This window comes from Sinohyriopsis cumingii, chromosome 17 (genome assembly GCF_028554795.1).
Source record: "Sinohyriopsis cumingii isolate HCF-2022 chromosome 17, ASM2855479v2, whole genome shotgun sequence".
NCBI lineage: Eukaryota > Metazoa > Mollusca > Bivalvia > Unionida > Unionidae > Sinohyriopsis > Sinohyriopsis cumingii.
In genome coordinates this window covers 33270651-33291273 of record NC_142977.1, presented here as the reverse complement: position 1 = coordinate 33291273, position 20623 = coordinate 33270651, and the positions used below count along the sequence as shown (strand labels likewise).

The following is a 20623-nucleotide window of genomic DNA, read 5'->3' as shown; positions in this document are numbered from 1 at the left end:
ATTGACGTTTTATTGCAAAAATGCTGAACAAATGGCATGACTATATTAATATACGTTATTGTGTTTTGTCTGAAATAAAATCACCAGCATCTCTATGATACTACCTTAAATTATCATCAGTGCCTCTTCTGTTCTACTAATAGAAGGCTACAATATGTCATGTAGTCTGTAATTCGTCATGAAGTCTGTAATTGCCTGGAACATGTAATCTTGTAAATAACTGGCCATAAGATTTTGTTCAAATAATGTTAGCTTTATATATGAGTGTTCGGAGCTCCAGCTAAAATCGTTAGAAATGTGGAAACTCGAGACATTAGAGGAAAAGGGGCATGTCTTTTGTCTGAACACTTCCGGACGACTCCTCATGCATCTAAGTTTCTTTGTTGGCTTGGATTTACAGCTAAAATTGGAGTCTTTGTATCGGCAAATTTCAAAGAATTCTGTTTTAGATCATGTTGATGATGCATCCACAGCTTATGGGTGGGAGTTCGTATACAGATCATGAACAACCGATACAAATATATAACAATGATACAAAGAAACAACGAAACAAAATAAACATAGAAAGCGTTTAATATTGGAAGAGAAATTAATGTTAAAGCTGAAAATATGATCCTGTGGAAGAAATAGAAACATTTTTGAATAAGACATGTCATGAATATTGAAATTAAAGGAAATTCTGAAATATTCTGCAACAATAAATCACAGCTTTCCACTTGCATAGGAACCATCACATGACCAAAGTTTAAAGGTCATTACAACAGGCATTGATGCCATCTTATCTTCACACATTTATATGAAGTTTCAATACAAACTTCAGGAATTCATATGGCCGAGATTAAAAGATTTAAAAGCAAATTCTTCACTTATGGCAACGCTAGATATATTACTCTACCATTTACAAATTTGTATGCTCATTTAAAACCCAATTTATCGAGGATCACTAAGGTAATTACACCTAACGCAGATACCTAGATATTTACATCTATTTCCGTCGGTTTTATAGTAAGTGGCGTGTAGATGCCTTGCTCTGCAAGATATTTTATGGCTGAACAAAATTTTCCTGCACCATATGGTACTGTTAGCAGTTATTGACCAACAGTACCATAATGCTAACGTTCCTGTTCTAAAATTCGAATAAATTAGGAAATAAATAATATCTTTATGTGAAGTATTTACAAGATGTCGACAATTTCCAGCTTAAGAAATGTGTTTTCTTATAGCCTGTGAGAGATTCTTAAGACAGAAGCTGTAAATGCCTATTTTAAAAAATGTAGAACAAAAGGACTGTTTCTGATCCTTGAATTGCAAGAAAAGATTATTCACTGATGTGCATACTTGCAATTACTACTCACAACCAAAACTGTACCTTTACTAGAGAGGTTTTGAATGTACAACAGTTCAACCAGGCTGGTGTTGATATACTCTTCCCAATGTATTAGCACATGCATTCAATGCAATCTATACAATATTTTCAAAGCAATATTAAAAGCCCGATTTTTGTAGGTATATTATAGTGTAAGTCCTAGCGAAACCACTAGAAATAATACATATTGTACAACACTTTAGTCTCTGAAGTGAATGTGACAGCGTCTCTAGTACAGGTGTAGATGTGATAGCTCACAACAACAGGCCTAAATAATGTTTTGCACATGTGATGAGAAATGCCCAGACACGTATCGTTGTAATGTAAACACCTTCTATATATTTTTTGGCTTGTATTTTTCAATACAGTGACACTCCAATTTTAAAAAATCCCCACAAAATCAAACTAAATTGTCTTCATAAAATTCGAGATGAGAAGTGGCAGTATTTCGAAAATGTTAGACATTGCAAGTACGTCTACTTTGACATTAAATACTATATGTTACTTAGATATGTGATGATATGATTGTTTTCCCCAACATACAATACGTGTAGTCAAACCACGAGCGAGCATAGGAAACAAGAATTAAGCTAGTATAAAAATGCTGTGGAATGTGTAGCATTTAACAGTCACAAAACACAGAAAGATCTCGGTAGTAGTGGAAAATACACTGGATAAAACACAAACATATTAAGCACAAGCATAAAACCAGAACTTGCTTAGAAAACCATAATCTCAAGTGGTAAAATGGCATTGCAAGTGCCGGGTCCGGTATATCGTTAACTAGTTTACAGTTAGCTATCTGCATTATAATCGTAAAAGATACATAATGGGTTTAAATTGGAAACGTACTGAACATTGTCTAAGAGTTAAAATGCATTTTCATATTTAGGAAACCTGGGATGTAGTTCTTCCTTTTGTACAAGCCACTACAGTAAGAACTTCAAAATGCCATAAGATATTATGTTATTTTGAATACAGTGTCAAACAGTAACCCTTGGCAAGTAATACCAAATCCCAAACATAGTAAACGACTAACACGAAATAAGAAAGGAACTATTCATAGTGTGAAGCAATGGAAGTATTGTGTTTTTATATTTAACCATCACACTGGTAATACATCATATTTTACCATCACACTGGTAATACATCTCTTATAAAGGTTTAATCTGATTTTCTGTATCTCTAAATCCTAAATAGTTTAAAGGTCTGCACCACAGAATCTTATTAAAAAACATCACAACCTATTTTCCTTAAGTGGATTCATTGAAATAAATATACATTTAGCTATCTACATGTACAAAAATGAAAAACCTTTTTTTATAGCTTAGAACGTCTTTGTATCTCCAGACTTAACAAACCGAAAGGTAAAAACTAACACCAGTTTGAAAAAGGGGTTTGTACATGCTTTAAAGTCTTAACACAACGGAAACATAACACAAACTGTTGCTACAGTTACACTTGTTTCCAATTTTTTAAACAAAATAAATAATACATTAAGAAGCTAAAATATACGATTTTGGGTATGTTTCCAATTGCTGTGTTTGAACATCAATCTGAAAAGCCGGTTTGCTGATGTTCCACTGGAATGCAAAGGAGTACGAACGTGGCGCTTTAGTCTAACTGGTCTGCTGGATAGTATGGTATGTACAGGGTATGCTTACAATGCAATGGTAATATTATGGTGGACTGCAAAGACCAAGACGTCGCTACTGAGAAGGGTCCTTAAGTTGTAAAATGTCTTCTGCACGTGACTCGCTTTGCTCTTTGATGAGTAGAATTGGATCCTTTAGTTGTACAACGTCTTCTGAACGTGGCTCGCTTTCTCCTGTAAAGGGAAAAGTCATCATTGAAGATACGTTAGCATCATTACATTACATGGTGGTCTTTAGAGCATTGATCTGCAAATCATAAATCAAGTTTCTTGACCCTTCACAGAAATATACATATATATACCACTTTCAAGGGACAAGAAACTATTGATTTGCAAATTCTCTATCTATATATATAAACTAGTTCTTATAGACTTTTATATCTAGCTGACCAATGGAGTAATTAGAACAAATGCTGATGATGCTGAAATTTGTACTTGCTATATATTCAATGGTAGCAACGTCTTCCAGACTTTAATGCTTGTACCACTAAGGAGTTTTTATAATAAATAAGATGTACAGTATTGCTATATTTCTACACTGTCTATTATTAAGACCATATTCAATCACCAGTCCAGTCATAATGTGTAAAGCCATATTGAATCACCAGACCAGTCCAAATGTGTAAAGCCATAATGAATCACCAGTCCAGTCCCAATGTGTAAAGCCATATTGAATCACCAGTCCAGTCACAATGTATAAACTAACTTCAATAATCAGTCCAGTCCCAATGTGCAAAACATATTAAATCATCATTCCAGTCCCAAAGTGTAAACAATATTAAAACATCAGTCAAGTTCCAGTTTGTGAATCCATATTAAACCGTCAGTCCAGTCCTAAGTTGCAAAACCATTATAAATCAGCATTGCAGTCCCAATGTGTAAACAATATTAAAACATCAGTCAAGTCCCAATTTGTAAAACCATATTAAATAATAATTCCAGTCTCAGTCTGTATAACCATATTCAATTATCACAAATGGCAGTCAAGAATATAATATATGGTCACAAATCCACATGATTGTTATTTATTTCACTTGCATTCAGATCATAATTCATTAGATAGTTTTCAATAGCCCTATGACTTAAATAAGGTTTGTATAACTCGGGAATATTATAATATCAGATTTGTTTATTTATATTGTAAGCTACTTGTATGTGCTGAATGAATCAAATAATTTAATTACAAAGGTATGTGACTGATTAGATTATAGTTTCACTGAAAGCCTATAGCCATGAAAATCCCCCCCACAAAGACAAACAAACAACACACTATCATCTCAGTGAAACATAAATTTATGAATAATATTGCTTTGTTAAATGAATTAATCTAAGCTTAACCTGACACTTTTTGGTCAATTACAAACGGCACTGCAAGTCATTACTGAACCCATAAGTCACTTAAATTGTGTAAGACGTTGCAACATGCTTGATCAAAAAGAGAAAAAAATGAAATACAAAACAAGCTTTATCAACTCAACTGGAAGGAAAGCTAGAGTCATGCAATGCTTCTGGAACATTTTGTATAATATGACCAAAACGAAAAAAACGGAGAGTATTTAGTACTTGAAAAGCTGCATTATTGATGTAAAGACAGACAGTATGCGACACAACAGTTCAAATGAAAAATGGAGGTAACTGCTCAGGCAGCTTCACTCAAAGAGGAAAAGCTTTCTTTGTACCTTTCCTTTAATAACATGCCACGGACAGGTGGGGATGCCAGAAGGTTGACACAATCACAAAAACATGCTAAGGAATGATTCAACAGTGCTCAAAACAAACAGTGTAAAGCATAGCATTTACTTCAATTCAATAAACACATTTTTACACTTACGATTTTCGATATGTGTGTTGCAAATCTGCAATTGAATAAATGCTTGCTTCAATAATGTAAAATTTGATCGTAATCTCACTTTTACTTCATCATTTTCTTGTAACATGAGGTCCAAGATTGTGGGGGTTATTGTAAAAATAATATCGAATTCGATGGTATTTAGGTTAGTTGTATCTGCAAAAAGAGACTTCTATTGGCAAACACGAATAATCTACGAGTTCTAGTTTAACCGTTTTCTAGTAAGATGTTAAATTTAATGACCTAATATTATATACTGCAAGTAAAATCTTCCCCGTAATTTTCATTATTACCTCGTCTTTTTCGTTGATTAGCACGGTGGTCACCTGAGATCCTACGCCCCAAGTGTCCTCGTCTCTGAACACCAGATCGTTAAGCCCAGCTTCGGCTGCTGAACCTCTGGCAAGTATCTGGAACATTGAAATTAAGAAGTCAACACGGGAAGCAGTCACGACCTAGAATCCAATCCGTGCAGCACTTAATACGGTCAACATTTGTTGCCAACGCACGTACATCGAATCTCAGTATTATCTGTAGGAGTTATGCCAAAGACTTGTGAATTAATTAAACACGAATCTCAGTACTATCTGTAGGAGTTATGCCAATGACTTTTCGATCAACTGAACACGAATCTCAGTATTATCTGTAGGAGATATGCCAAAGACATGTCGATTAATTGAACACGAATCTCAGTATTATCTGTAGGAGTTATGCCAAAGACCTGTCGATTAATTGAACACGAATATCATAGTTAGTGGATATAAAGACAGGTCTTTCAAGTTACCTTTCGGAACATGTTTCACATTTTCAGGGCTGGTTGATTTTTGTTTTCATTTAGAAAATATTGCTAAGCAATGCAAACTCCAAACATGTGTACTATATAGGATTTTTCTAAGCTATCGAATCTTTTCCTTTAAGCTAATTGTTTGAAAAGTAAAAGTCTTTTGATGTTTTATTGCCCACTTAATATATTTCAGTGAAAGCTGAATTCAAAGACTCGCTTTGAAATAGCTTGCAATGGTTTATTTTATGTTAAAAACAGTCTAACGGTCCACAATTTACTCTGCACCGAGAACTGATCTCAATTTAAAACTAGATTATTATACAGGCCGTGTTATCACATCATGAAAGTTTGATTATAAATAAAAATATTAAATAAAGCTATTCTGATTCTGAAATGTTGTTTTTTAACTCCATGGTTATTATCATTTTAGTTCCCATGTTCAATCAATGCTTTTTACTGATAAAGTACGTTAGCAATCTTAATATACAATGCCATTCAAAGTCTAACTACTCAGCATAGTGTGCAATTATGTTTGACTCACCTTGACTTTTTTTCCAGCTTTCAGGGTAAAGTTTCTAAATGGATAGATGTAGTCGTGTTTGCCGTCGACCGTTCTCTTGATTTTCCATCCATCAAGATTAACTTCCTATGATTTATATACAAAAATATTAGTATATTAGTATATTGCTAGAACATGAATATCAAGATAAACAATTCACGTGCTTCTAACAAAAATATTTATAAACTGCGTAGATAAAACAAGATTTACAAAGTAAACTGAAGTTCACCAACATTAGCTAGCGGAAAATCTTACCTATTTTTGCTCCTGAATTAAGAAAAGCACACATGCTACAAGTTGGTTTTGTGAGTAGCAGCAAAGAAAAAATTCAGCACCCTTAGCACAATTGTGTTATGATCCAAATGTTATCACATTTCAAAATGCAAGATGTATAATTAATTTATATCAAAGTAAAACCCTAATGTACCATAACACAAACATCAAGCTCGGAAAAGGTCGTTAGCTCTGAGAAAGAGATTAAAGCAATATTCACAATAGATAATTACCTCTAATAACCGTGTGTCTTATTATGGAAGTTATGACTCTTTCCCTCCGTTAAAACTAACAGCTGAATAATGAGACTGATATGTCCACTTAAATTTGGATATCCGCAAATAATAAACTATTACAGTATAAAATATATACGAAAGGAACGGTTAGAATTCTAAGCGACTGTTCATTAATTACTAGTATTGTAGCTAAAAAACCAGGAAAGGTATTATGAAATAAAGTGGGTATTAAATATATGAATACTTATCAGATTAATTACCAGGGATTATCGAGTGATAATCAAGCACAATAGGGAAAAGAACGTGTCTTCCTACATGACTTTCTAGATATTCACATTAGGCTCTAATTATGACTCTTCCAAAGTGAGTTAGACACGTGTAAAAGGTTATATATTCGAATGGAAAATGATCTATACGGAGCATGGTGGAATAACGGTTAAACACAGCAAAGCTGAATCAGAAATATTGTTATTCTGTCCTTGGATTAAGAATGAATAAATTAATTAAATTTACGTCCGTGAAAATAGATAAGATTCAATTAAAAATGTTTGGTATAGTTTCATTCTGTCTGTGAGCAAATGAAACAAGAATCAAATTGCATAGCTGTAAATGTAAAAACAAGTTTGCTTGAAGGATATTGCATCAACAAGTGGGATTTACCTGTATAGTATTGTACTAGAATATCCTAACGGTTAACCAGCAGTATACAGCATTAATTTCTATGGAAAAGATGCAAAGCATCCCAGAATTTCAAGGAATAAATGCTACGTGTGTACATGTATCAACAAAATGGGGTCATCATATACATGTATATGGCAAGATATTTAGTTTAAATACTAAAGTTATTGGTATTACAGTAAAAAGGTTCTGACATAATCAAGCCACCATAGAATGTACAAAGAGATATATCACATGTTTATCCATTTGACAGTTATCTTGACTGAAAACTGTTGATCTCACCACTGATTGTCTGGCATTGTTTGCCCCTTTATGTGCACAAGAGGTTTTGGCGTCCCTAATCAACCGTTGTATCCTCGCAAAACTTTAAATTTCAGTTTTATTCATTTTATCCTTCTATTTTACTGACAATACTTACAAAGGTTTTGTATTTACAATTTTTCTCTTTCATCCAAATCGAATTTCAGAATTTTAGAATTGCCTTAAAAAGGTTCATTCTGCAGTAAAACATAATATATCGTGAGTTAACAATACGTAGGGATATAATAACTTTTATTTTAAATACTGAATATACATGGACCAGAAAAAAATGTTGCTAAGTTGAACGATCATAACTTTTGTTTACAAAACACGAGTGCTTATATTCAAATAGTGCTACAACCAATTTGCACGTGAAAGAAAATAACTGTATTCCAAAATCAGGTACTGAAACTTCATCGCAAGTCTTTATACCTTAAAACCCTAGAATGCATTCTAGCATAATTATTTGCACATAAAGGAAGTATTTATTTGGAAGAAATAACTAGCTAATAATATTTACCCTTCTATTTGGTCCAGAAGATGTGTTTTCCAGAACAATAAACTTTCCCTCTGGACTGACTTCAGATATAGCTATAGGCCCAGTGGAAGTTCTTTGGTAAGTGGTTTTAGCTGATACCTCTCCGCGCATCATCTTCATGCTAACTTGAGAATCTAAAATTGTGATGTGCTTTTGTAAATTTTAAATTTCATGCATGATGTTCATATGAAGATCATTTGAGGGTTTAGAGGTTATTTTACAAGCTCAATCCATACATTTAACAAAAACCATTGTTTAATTAATGTAATGCAATTTTGAATAAATGTAACTCTTACAAATTGTATCTACCATGAAAGAACGGTGAATAAAATGAAACTAAAATATAACTACATTTGTAAGATATGGGCAATAGCTGCCAGCTTAACAGAGCGGAAGATAATATCAAACGTACAGTTGGTTCTCAATGGTTATTTTGTATAGATTTTTCCCATATGTATTCTTTGCTACTCGTATGAACATTATGAAAACAAATAATGATATTAAGTAATATATTTTCATGTGAGAAAATTACTTTTCAATCAAACTCGTAAGTGCACAGTTTGTTATCAAGTCAAATGACTATGCCTCAGCATGATGTTTGAGAAAAACAAACAATGATAAATAAAAAATAACAATGATATATTTAATGCAAATGTTACACAATTTTATCTTTCTTATTTTATATAATGATTACATCATGATATGTAGACTACACATTCCTCAACATTAACAAAAACTATTTTATTGACGCAACATTCAGCATAATATGTAGATTGATACGAATACAAATATATAACGAATCAAACTGCGGCACTAACTATCAGCAATTTTACGCATCTCAACATAGCGCATCATCACAATATCATGCAACTAACATTTAGGCAGCCAATGAAATATATTCCAGTATCCTAAGTTGCATGCAAAGTCTCTTGCTCAAAATATATCAAGTATATTAAATATTTGACATGTTTACAAGTGGATAAAGCAGTAAAGCAATTACGGCAAGAATATATCAGGAAAGTGAAGCAATATCGTTTTATGCAGATTTAATTAAAGAAATAATTTTCCTGGATCCAGTTCCATACAAATATAATGAAAATACGGATTTGTTGTAGGCATACTGGCTGTAGCAATATGCATCGATGGATAGGAAATAATTATCCTGAAGGTCCTACATTGGCTACCTTTGATATCTTTAGAACAGGCCCTGTGTAAAATAAGCATACACTTGAAAGTCCTAAATTGGCCATCCTTCATAACTTTAAAATAGGCTCCAAGGATAGTAAAGATATTCTTGAAGGTCCAAACTGACTGTCATACTGTTAAAATGGGCCCCGTACAAAGAAAAATACTCTTGAGAGATATATTATACCGCTGAAGCAGGCCCCGTGGAAAGTAGAGACACATTTGAAGATCCTAAACCGGCTTTATGTTATACCCGATGAAATACAAGAAATGACAGGTAAATAGGATTAAAAGTATATTAGGTTCTGTAAGAATATAAAATCTGCTTATCAGTATAATCGTTTCTTTCGGATAAATGAATGATATACTCAGTGAGATGCTTGAACATTCAAACAATCAAATGGCATCATCCTCATTAACAAAAAATGACTGGTAAATATGATACAGTAGTTCTAAGAAAGACATAATTCGTATATGCCAGACTCTCGTCACATATGCATTCCTATTAAGGTGATATACATAAGAATGCTTCCACTCTTTTGAAAAATTAATAAAGAATTATTTACCAGCATATTTGTGTTCGTGTGAATCTTTTAGATACGTAAAACGTTTGCATGCATTTGTTTATCAAAAAAATCAGCATGCTTTTGGCTCTGGATTTATGTCATGCAGTCCCAATGAAGTATAAATAAACTATATTTTTACAAATATTTTTTTTCATGCTGTGATACAAATACAGGTCATGTTATATGACATTAATCTTCACTCGGCAAACATTAAAGCACAAATTATTTTGAAAAAGGAAATTGTAAATCTGTAAACATGAAGAAAAAAATTGTAAGAGATGACATCTGCAAAAAAGGTATACTGAACATTATTAAATGAAGTTAGATGTGTAGAAGAAACTTTTAGCACAGCTGTAAATATTATTTAATAGAAGATCGGGAGAAATGGGTGGCTTGAAGCATATCCTTTGAAGATTCCCCGATTATTTGTTGCTCAAAGAACAGGAACTCGCCTTCCTATTGAAACCGTATATACAATTACATCACAAAGTGTTCAATGTTAGTAGGCAACCCATCCGTATAACCTTAACTCTTGTTAGTTATAACTGACATGTTAATATAGGCTATATAATGGTATAGGCGTGTGATACTCTATAATAACTGGGCTTAACATTCCCGATACGCACCGCCCTTGGACTCGAACCCTGAAATATATTCGGACAGAGCGGCACCTCCTCGACTTTGCACTTGCTCAACTGTTTCTACATGTTGTTTCAGTGACAATCTAAATAGTTTTAAAAAAGGGATGGAAACACAAGAGGTTAGATTTGGTTATGACATAGGCTGTTAGTGAAATGGATGAGGAGATATGAATATACATCCTCGACCGTTGAGTGTTTAATTGCAGCAGGAGATATTTCACGCAATCTAGCGTTGTGTGCTCATATTTCTTGCAAAGAGAAAGGATTTGTATTTCAGTTCATTGGGTGTTTAGTTTGATTTTGAGTTTTTCCACACTTTCCCAACTTAAGCATTTTAAGATGATATCGCATTATTTTGATTCTTTGATGTTTGCTGCACATTGGCTTGAGCTATTTTTCAGTACATCTTATATCAGCTGTCTCCGATGAATAGTCTCTCCAGTCTCAGATATTTCTGTTGATAATGTGGAATTTTATTCCATATGCTCTATTTTGTATTATCTTTTCATAACGTATTGTGAAAATAAAAAGTCTAATATCGAGAAAGAGTATATCTATCGATACCCCTATATCTATCGATACCCCTTTGCAAAGATACTAGTTTGAAATAGGTACCATATAAACCGAAATACAGCCTTTCTCTTTGTTCATTTGGGAAAGAAAGAGGAAAGTAAAAAAACCATTTGTGAAGCCATATAGCAGAAATACCTCGCGAAGACAGTGCAAATACGAACCGCCTTTGGACTCTGTTTCACTGGTTATGATATCTGCGAAAGCAGATCCTCCTCTGGACTGAACACTAACCGCTTGCTCTACAACATGTTTTAGCCCAATTCTGTTAGCGGGAAATAAAGATTGTTGATCATTTCACGTCTCTTTTGCATAGACAAACATTTGGGTCTGGAAGCCAGCTTGAGAATAATATAATATATAGTTTTCCGATAAGCATGTGGATAACATGGTAATGTACAACTATAGATATATGACATATGTAAATGGAACATTGTCACCATATTATGCTAGGCATTTTGATATTTCTAGCCTTAAAATGATTAAGACCGTTACACGTGTCAACCATGAGGCAAGTTAGCTTAGTGTTTAGGATGTTTAGGTGTACAGCATTAGAGAAGCCTTGTTTCTAGATACGAAAGCAGCTCATTACCACGCTTACGTGGCATATTATTATGAACCGACTCGGCAAGAAACCACCGAATATATTATACGTGAATGGAATTCCTGTATCGTTTGTTTGCTAACGACAGTGTTTACAAACGTTTGTGGATACCTTGTGCAGGCTTTGTCAAAATATCTATTACATCCGTTGTTGTCCTTGTTCTGAAATGCAACAATATTATTAGACTAATAAATTCAGTCATACAAGACTTAAAGCAGTGATCACACTAAAGCGTTGAGAAAAAAAAAAGAAATCACGTGCTCAAACGAGATATCACGAATGAGAAACAAGTATCATGCTACGCATTAATTTGTGGCAGTCTCTCAAAAACTGAGCAGGTATTTCAAACAAGAAAACGAAACGGTGGTGAACACACAGCAAAGGAAAAAGCGTCATTGCCAGGCTAAAACACATACCGACTTCTGCATCTGTCGCATCTGAAATTACATCATCCCCACTCTGTTCCTGAAATCCATTTACTGCTGATTCAGTCTTTGCTCGTGTTTCTTCTGGAACACTGGTGTCAGTCTCGCTATCTCCATTTTGAAGGATAATTTGAGCATCAGAACTATCTCCCTCACCTTTTATTTCATCTACTTTAGCTTCAGCAGATACTTGGTTTGATTCATTCATTCCATCTGAGGCTTTCCCCATTAAATGTGAATCTGACGCATCGTCAGAAGAAACCGATCTAGCCAAAGACTCGTTTGCTCCATAAGTTTTGCTTTCAATATTTTTTTCAATGTTTTTTTGTTCGTTCTCGTTGTTTCCGTCTAAACCATTATCATCATGCTGTTCCATATAAGTTTTACCTCCAACCGAAACTGATGCCTCTGTTGATGTTTCAACATCGGCATTTTGTTCATCACCATGTAATGGTATGTGTGTATCTTTTGTCTCAATAGGCGTTGTAGCTTCTTCTTCTTGTCCTTTCTCTTGTATCTCAGAACACTCATCATTTTTTGAGCCAATCACCTCCGAAACATTTTGATCGTGTTCTAACTCATCATCCTGGGAGTAAATAACATCTGACTGATCTTTTGCACTCGTATGTCTATCATCTTCCGAGTCGGTAGGGACAGAACCACATTCTACATCTTTACTCTCTTCGATTTCAGATTTAGATTTACTCAGTTTTGTTTCTTCTAGGTCATGATCTTTTGTAATATCTTGATCTGCATCTGACGTGCTAACATCTATGGTAGTTGACTCATCCTTGGTGTCGTTAGAAGCAGACGTGTTAATCACCCCATCCAGTTCCATACTCGAGAAATCTACTTTCGCATAATTTTCTTCTTCTGGGCCTTGAGCATTTTCAGCATTTTGTTTGAGAGGCAATTCAGTTTCTTTGCCATCAGCTTTCTCTGCCTCCGTATCTTTGATAATTTCTTCTGCAGATTGATTAGGATCAATGTCCTTTACCGATGTATCAATTGCACCCCCCTCTCCCGTCCCCACAGGCTCTGCCAAATCCTCATGACTACTTTCAGACGTCCTTACATTTTTATTATCTTCTTCTACCGGTGATTTAGCTTCTGATTCATCCAAATGAATATCTTCTTGGATTATCAAATCAGTGTTCTTATCTCCCTCCTTAGTATATACGGTTGTTGTATCAATATCCTTTTCATAATCGCGAGTTTCAGAGTCAGCCTCCTCATGTGGTAAATGAACACCCTTTTGCGCAATTTCATCATCTAAATTTGCTAAAGATTGCAATTCTTTGCTATTGTCCTTTTCCTTAAGTTCCATATGCTTTTCAGAACCTTCGTCAACAAGTGATTCTTCTTGTTGGTCTGCCTCTTGTTTGATAGTACATGCTCTTTGGTCATTTTCTTCGTCGAGCGTTTGTTCTATTTTAGCCGTTTCAATTTCCTTTACCGGAGACAGAGTTTCCTCTGCTTCTGATGATGGCGACATTAACTTTTCATCTCCACGTGTTGCCGATATCTGATCTTCCTTTACTGATTCTGGATCATCTCCTTTTGCGGTGCTTTTTGTCAAGTCCTCATCCGTATCTGTTGTGATATCTTCATTTGCGTCTAAGCCAGTAACACTAGGCATTGCTTTCTCTGTTGCAATTTCTTGCATTGTTTCCTCTAACTGCTCATGAATTTCCATAATTTCTGATGAGGGTTCTTGTACCTCCCCTTCGACAGAAGCATTGGCAATTTTATCATGTGAAATGGACGGAGATATAACTATTTTCACACTGGTTTCTATCGTTTGAGGTTCATCTTCTGTTTTTGTGGCACGTTCTTCTACTATTTCATCAGTCCTTGATTCTTCTCCCTTCACCTCTTGAGTGTCATTGGTATCTGCAATTCCACTGTCTTTCATGGGCTCATTTGGAGATGTTTTTTCATCAATAATGTCTGGAATAACGTGACTCTCCGAAGAAGTTTTCTCACTCTCGGTCTCATTTATTTCGCATTCAACTTCGCCTTTCGTATCCGGTGTATCTTCAACTAGTTCATCACTTTCTTCACATAGTTTTCTAGCTTCTACGGTTTCCTTTGTGCCATTATCTACAGATTCACCAGTAATGCTATCTCCCTCTGTTTGACCACTAATTTCCACCTCTACTAAAGAAGACTCTACTAATTCCTCCTTTATATGCTCTTTTCGTTCTTCGGTACTATCTAATTTCATCTCGCATTCATCAGTTAATTCTTTCTCAGGAGTGGAAAAGGGCTCAAAATGTACTGTCTTGTCATCAACTTGACGCGTTTCCTCTTCTGTTTCTGGAATTTGAGGTTGTTCTGAACTACCCGATGTTATGGAGCTTGCAGTTTCTGTTTGGGATTCAGGACTGAATGGGGCTGTTTCTGTCTTAACTACATGTTCCTCCATTTGAATATCCTCAGGCTCTTTGGGCCTGGTTGTTTCGCTTGGCGAGTAACTAAATCTCGGCCTCAGTCCATCCCTTGCCCTTACTAAGCCATGAGTTGCACGCCATACATCAACCCTGCCAATATAGTCTCGATAATTGTCTCAATCGCCATCGACCAATACTACTTTATATCAGAGTTGACGACAAGAAATTACAAAGTCCTAAGTTAAAACTTGTTCTATCCTTTAGTCAGATAAAACATATACGAAACTAGTAATCTAAATCAATGTACCCGTGGTACCTAAACCACTAAAGGCACTTTGAGGTCTGGCCCACCATAGCATCACATACATACATATTGATATATATATCTATTAGTGCAGGTAAATGCTCAGTAGCAAGGTACTCTTTTCAAATCCTATACAAAGTCTATAGACCTGGCTATATAAATTCAACTAACGTATCAACTTCAACCCTGATTCCATACTAATTTACGTAAGTATTCCGTCAGTTCTTGAAGTTCATTCAAAGACTGATGGAAAATCCTTAGCATTTCAATTTATCTGTTTCAAAACTAACTTCAGCATCACATAAGAAGATTTAAGGGTAACGTTGTCACTTTCTTCTTTTGTATTGTAAGTATTATAAATTGATCTAGCAGGACGAATATTCAAGACGGATAGGAAACGAAACAATGTCGCTGCATATTGACAGTGAAGTTCGGTATTTGAATTATGGACAGAAACCTGAAATATATAAATATATTTTCGTCCTCCGTCACATTTCCCGTCGTTGAGAACAGCGAAAGAGGTTCATGTACTTAACATTGAGTTTAATATAGATATTAAAGGTCATGAGAGGTAATTATGCTTGAGTTCTAACATATATCTTTGCACGAAATTTCAAACGTTTATATATAGCTCAATACCCACTGAAACATTTAATCCTGAACTTACATGATCTTAAATGAAACTATTTTTAGGCCTTTCCAGCTGCGAATTTAAAGATATCCAATTTCACCAAACAAAACCTAATGGCGTTTTTCCTCAATGAATACCTTGAAGCACTCATAAGAAACACTTAAGTATTTGTCTCAGTATAATTCAAGTGTATATAGAACTTCGTAGACAGAATAGCAAAACTGCACACATCGAGTTTAGGTTATTGCAAAAAACTGTCCATAGCCTCTTTCAAGTCTAGATTAAGGAGGATTCGAAGTTTTCTCTCATCATAGAGTCCCGCGGAACATTTCTAAATTAGGAAAGAACAAAAATCTGATTGTTATCTCCATTGCAAAGTGGCGTTATGACACAAGCAGTGAATACAGTTGGAGATCTAATGTGCAACTTTGTCAGGCTCTACTGGCTTCATGTAGTCCGACATTCCTCTGTGTTCTCAGTTGTATGACTACAGATTTACAGAAAGACCATATTACGTGATCAAAGACAGCCCATTCATGATGTACATGTTCGTTAATATAATCGGTTTCTATACATTTGATAACCTACGTAAACCATACTAACTATAACCGAACGATATTGCCCTGACACTGTAAATAGTTTTGGAAACCATAGACTTATCAAATTTTAACACATTCCTCAGGTACCTAATTGCATATATAACGTTACCGCCCAATATTATCTTTCAGAAGCGCTTAAGATACTACCAAACAAAAATACAGATGTAGGAACCAAAAGTCTATTTAAAGACAACATATATAAAATGTGTGTTTCTAATTCAGGTATAGCGATAGAGAATGACACTTCATTTTTTATTATCCGTCTCCTCTGCCTTAACATGCTCAAATATTTCGGGATTGGTTTGCAAATCATCCAGAAATCTAAAACGCCCAATCCCTCGAACACACCTGTTTTCCTCGCACTCAAGCAATTTGCGGTAGGCAGCTATCTCCAACTCCAGGGAAAGCTTGGCGTCCATCAGAGACTGTAATTCGGCGAGGATGCCCTCCATCTCGGCTCTCAGTTTGGAGATCTCCTCCTTGTATTGGGCAATCTCAAGAGCATGGTCAGCGTCCTTGGACTCGTATTCGCGAAGAAGATCTTGATACTGTTTCTCCAATTGGGCATTCTGCGAATTATTACAAATAAAAGTTGGATATGACGATTAGCTTCAAACTTTCAGAGAAACTCCCTTTTAATTGGTAATATATCGAGGATATTTTCTTTTCCTACGATAATACCTGATATATTTCATGGTGTGGTACCAAACACGTGATATTTTAACGAGTTGAGAATATATCGGTTTTGGTACAACAAGATGAGATATATCCAGTATTAACGATACAAAAGAAAATTTGCTTTTTATTATATATCAAACTTGCTCTAGAATGGCAATTTGGAAGATTAAGCTCGCTCTTCGACACAACACGCTCAGTCCCACCCCGATTTCATACATTTATCTCACTTTCATAATCTGATCCCATTAATAAACGTGACTTAAGAAAGCATTTATCGTATGATGTTTAACGTGTATTGTGTCACAACATATTTAACAGTGATATATCAATCCATCTGTGAGATTCTAGGCTGGTAATTGAAAGTAGGCCACATAATTAAGAATAGCACATCCGGAAAACTCGAGGAAAATAATTTAATTCAATAGTATGGAAATACTATTGATCAAAGAGCAGAAGGCTATTTCATTTATGTTACATATGTCAATAAAACATCTCAGAGGCACATCAGGCAATCATGCAAGGTGTCTATGCAAGTGTTATGAACTTAATGCAGTCTAGTGTGGTATCCATCTGAAGATGGATCTAACTGGCACCATTGCAGGATATCTGTTAACGAAATATAACCAAGTGGATAATATTCTCGATGATACAAACTGACTTTTGAAATAAACGAAAAATAGTTGTGTTTTTTTCAAGAACATTCACAAATAAAAACTGAATATTTCGAGAGTCGGTAATTAAGCAGTATGTCTTATTTCATTCTGAACTGTGTAAGTATTTATAGTTGCCTCTACTTTAGTCAAACAAGAAATAAATTAATATATACAGTTTATATATCTCGATTAAGACATCTAGATCAGTGGCCGGCCGCCTTTGGACGCCGTCGTAATCACCTTTAATGTGCTACGGTTAAAAGATCATCCAGAAAATATGACGATGATTGAATAATCAGCGACACAACATTTTCATTTTCTTTTTCCACATAAAATGTACCAGTTATTAATATCTGTTTCATTTATTTCCATAAATGAGTAAGGTTCGCAGTGACCTGATTTGTACTTGCTGACGACATTGATTCTAAACCTCTTAAAATATGAAAAAAATTATACAGTTCAAGGAAACAGCAGAATCTAACATCTTTACGGCACAATAAATAGGTTCTTATACAAATGATGTCCGTTTTCTAAAGACTTGGCAAATTTAATATATACAGAATATCGTTTCAATTTTACAGTGTGTCATCGTTCTTATGCAATATGGGACGCAGAATAATAAAGAAATAAAAACTCACTCTAGCTTCCAAGTCTGCCAATCTTCCCTTGAGGTCCGTCATTTGTTTGATCAGCTTCTTGTTCTCTTCACGGACGTGGGTTACTTCCATGTTTTGTTTGGTGGCCCCTGTTCTGAATTCTTGGATCTATAATCCAGACAAGAATAAGTCAAATGAAAGCTTAGGGTACGCCTATATTATTGAAAATTAGGACATAGAGGTCATATTAGGCTTCTTAAAACCCTATTTGAACTTCCTCCATCGTTTTGGCTTCTGTAGCTTGATTGAGTGGGATAGACCATAAAACTCCTGTCCAGTTTGTTAAAAGACCCAGACAAGATAATTAAAGCCGATGAGTTTTAAAATCATCAAGATGCAAGGACTCTGCTGCACGTCATTGAAGTAACGGTACAAAATCATACAATTACCTTATTTACGAATAATTTATATAAATAAAGACAAAGATTATACGCATAAAAACATTCTCTTCTCGTCGATTATAGATGCAATATTGCTTGTCTACATTTTGGTTGTCGAAAACAAAAGAGCTCATTTACTTTAAATAAAAATCAATTAATGAAGAAAATGCCTTGATTTTGAAACTCATAAATTGCATAACAATGAAAGGAACACCTGATGGATTCATTGCAGATAATCTCTCTAAATAAACTAAATTATTGCAAATAAAGACAACATGAAAAACCAATTTGTACTGAACACGCTGACATTCACCTTGAGATTGTAGAAGCTTTCAAGGTCACCTCTGATCTGATCGACCTTCGAATCATACTCATGCTGAATTTCTCTTATAGCCTGGCCGAGCTCATTCTTCCAGAATTCTCGGTTCTCAGCCGTGGTGTCTCTGTAAGCAAGCGCAGCCAGCTCCTTCAGTTCCTATAAGAAAAAGGAAGACACAGATCTCTAATTATATACGATGTCTGGCTATGATTTGTGCTAGACGCCTTAACGATCCAAATATTTTTTGGCTGATTGACTAGTGATTGATTTATTGACCATTTGAGTGGGTTACCGAGTGTGGCAATGACTAAATGACTAATATATACATGAACAGATTGAGTAATGACGGAAAAATTGCTTGATGGTTTGAGATGTTGACTGACTGGTTGGTTGCTTCATTAGTCATACTGTGGTGAAAGAAAGGAAACATTAAACTAATCACAAAAGTATCGAAGCTTTCGAATTTGAACACTTCATGATATTCCAGCTTTATACCTCAGCGAGTATTCCGATCAAATATAATTAGGCAATTTACATTTTTACACATAATTTAGTTTATGCTGTCTTTAAGCACTAGCTTTCCATAATCACGAGTCTGTATTCAAAGTTCCCTAACATTAACGTTAATAAGCCAGTTGTAGCCATCTTTAAAATGTGTGTCTAATATTTCAAAAACTATCGGCTCATTTCACTTCAAACTTTCAGGCAAAAGATTTTGGAAAAAAGTACTTAAATTGATTTAATTAAACACGTATGCGTATTTGTTCAGAAGGGTGCAAGCACTAATCTCACCTGTTCGTGGACCTTCTTTAAGAATTCAATCTCTTCTTCGAGGGTCTGACGACGGTTCTCTGCGTCGAGATGGGCCAGGGTCTCATTGTTCAGATCCTGTTATAAGATGGATTATAATCATGACTAGAGTTGCAGATCATTTTGCCAAAAAAGATAACGATGACATATTATCATAGAGAGCATTAGTATATTATGCTGTAGACATAAAACATTGGACTAAACGTAATACAGGGATCTTACTACACTTGTAGACTGATATTCTTCAGTAGAATGAAACAAACTAGAATACTACATCACACACAAAAAATTGTTCCATTATACAATAAGGACAATTGAGGATAGAGTAAGAAAATAAGGGGGAATATTATTGAGGATAGAGTAAGAACATAAGGAGGAATATTATCAGTAAGTATTAAGTCACATTGCTGGAGGCATTAAAATCAGCAAATTAGAGACACGAAGAACAACAGTAACTAATGACAGAATGGTTAAGATCTTTTGGCCCCAAGAAGGAAACAGAAAATACGAACCGAAGAAAAATAAAGACGAGTGTCTCAAGCTCTAGAGTATACTAAAAGGAACTTAGTAAAGTTTGGACTCTTCTTTCATTAAACAAATATTTTAGTCTGACCAGAGAAACAAGCCGAATTAATTATAATACTGGAAAAAAGCTAGAAATGTTTTCGATGATTCTTTGCACGACGTATCAATTATTACAGAGCAAAACCATGTGCAGACACTACAAAAGAATATCGAATTAGGAATGTAGACAGGCGTTTATTAGTCTGGAGAGGGAAATTATTCTGTCAATAAATCCTAGACTTACTTTTGGAGTTCATCTGAAAAAAAACTTCTATCAGAATAACACGTAAGTCGGCAATAATGTTACGATAAGATACGATGGGATTTTTCATAGAAAACATGATTAGCTCACAATCGATAAAATAAAAATAAATGTTTCCCTAGCAATGGCAGATAACAGAACCATGC

The 20623-nt window shown here is 34.8% G+C and overlaps 1 protein-coding gene across 2 annotated transcripts in view; it reads right to left on the bottom strand.

Annotated features, from left to right (window-relative positions):
• Positions 1-555: 555 nt before the first annotated feature.
• LOC149778385 (uncharacterized) overlaps positions 556-20623 on the bottom strand; it is a 42850-nt gene continuing 22782 nt past the window's right edge. The window contains exons 3-12 of one of the 2 annotated variants that reach the window (XM_089939210.1): positions 19634-19729; positions 18836-18997; positions 18125-18250; positions 16504-16724; positions 12220-14771; positions 8220-8371; positions 6195-6299; positions 5163-5279; positions 4852-4876; positions 556-3194 (exon numbers count right to left, since the gene is read on the bottom strand). In XM_089939210.1, coding sequence (XP_089795336.1) covers positions 3076-3194; positions 4852-4876; positions 5163-5279; positions 6195-6299; positions 8220-8371; positions 12220-14771; positions 16504-16724; positions 18125-18250; positions 18836-18997; positions 19634-19729 — 3675 coding nt within the window. In that variant the 3' untranslated portion in view covers positions 556-3075. The remainder of the gene's footprint in view (positions 3195-4851; positions 4877-5162; positions 5280-6194; positions 6300-8219; positions 8372-12219; positions 14772-16503; positions 16725-18124; positions 18251-18835; positions 18998-19633; positions 19730-20623) is intronic. The other variant, XM_089939211.1, reaches the window with a different exon arrangement.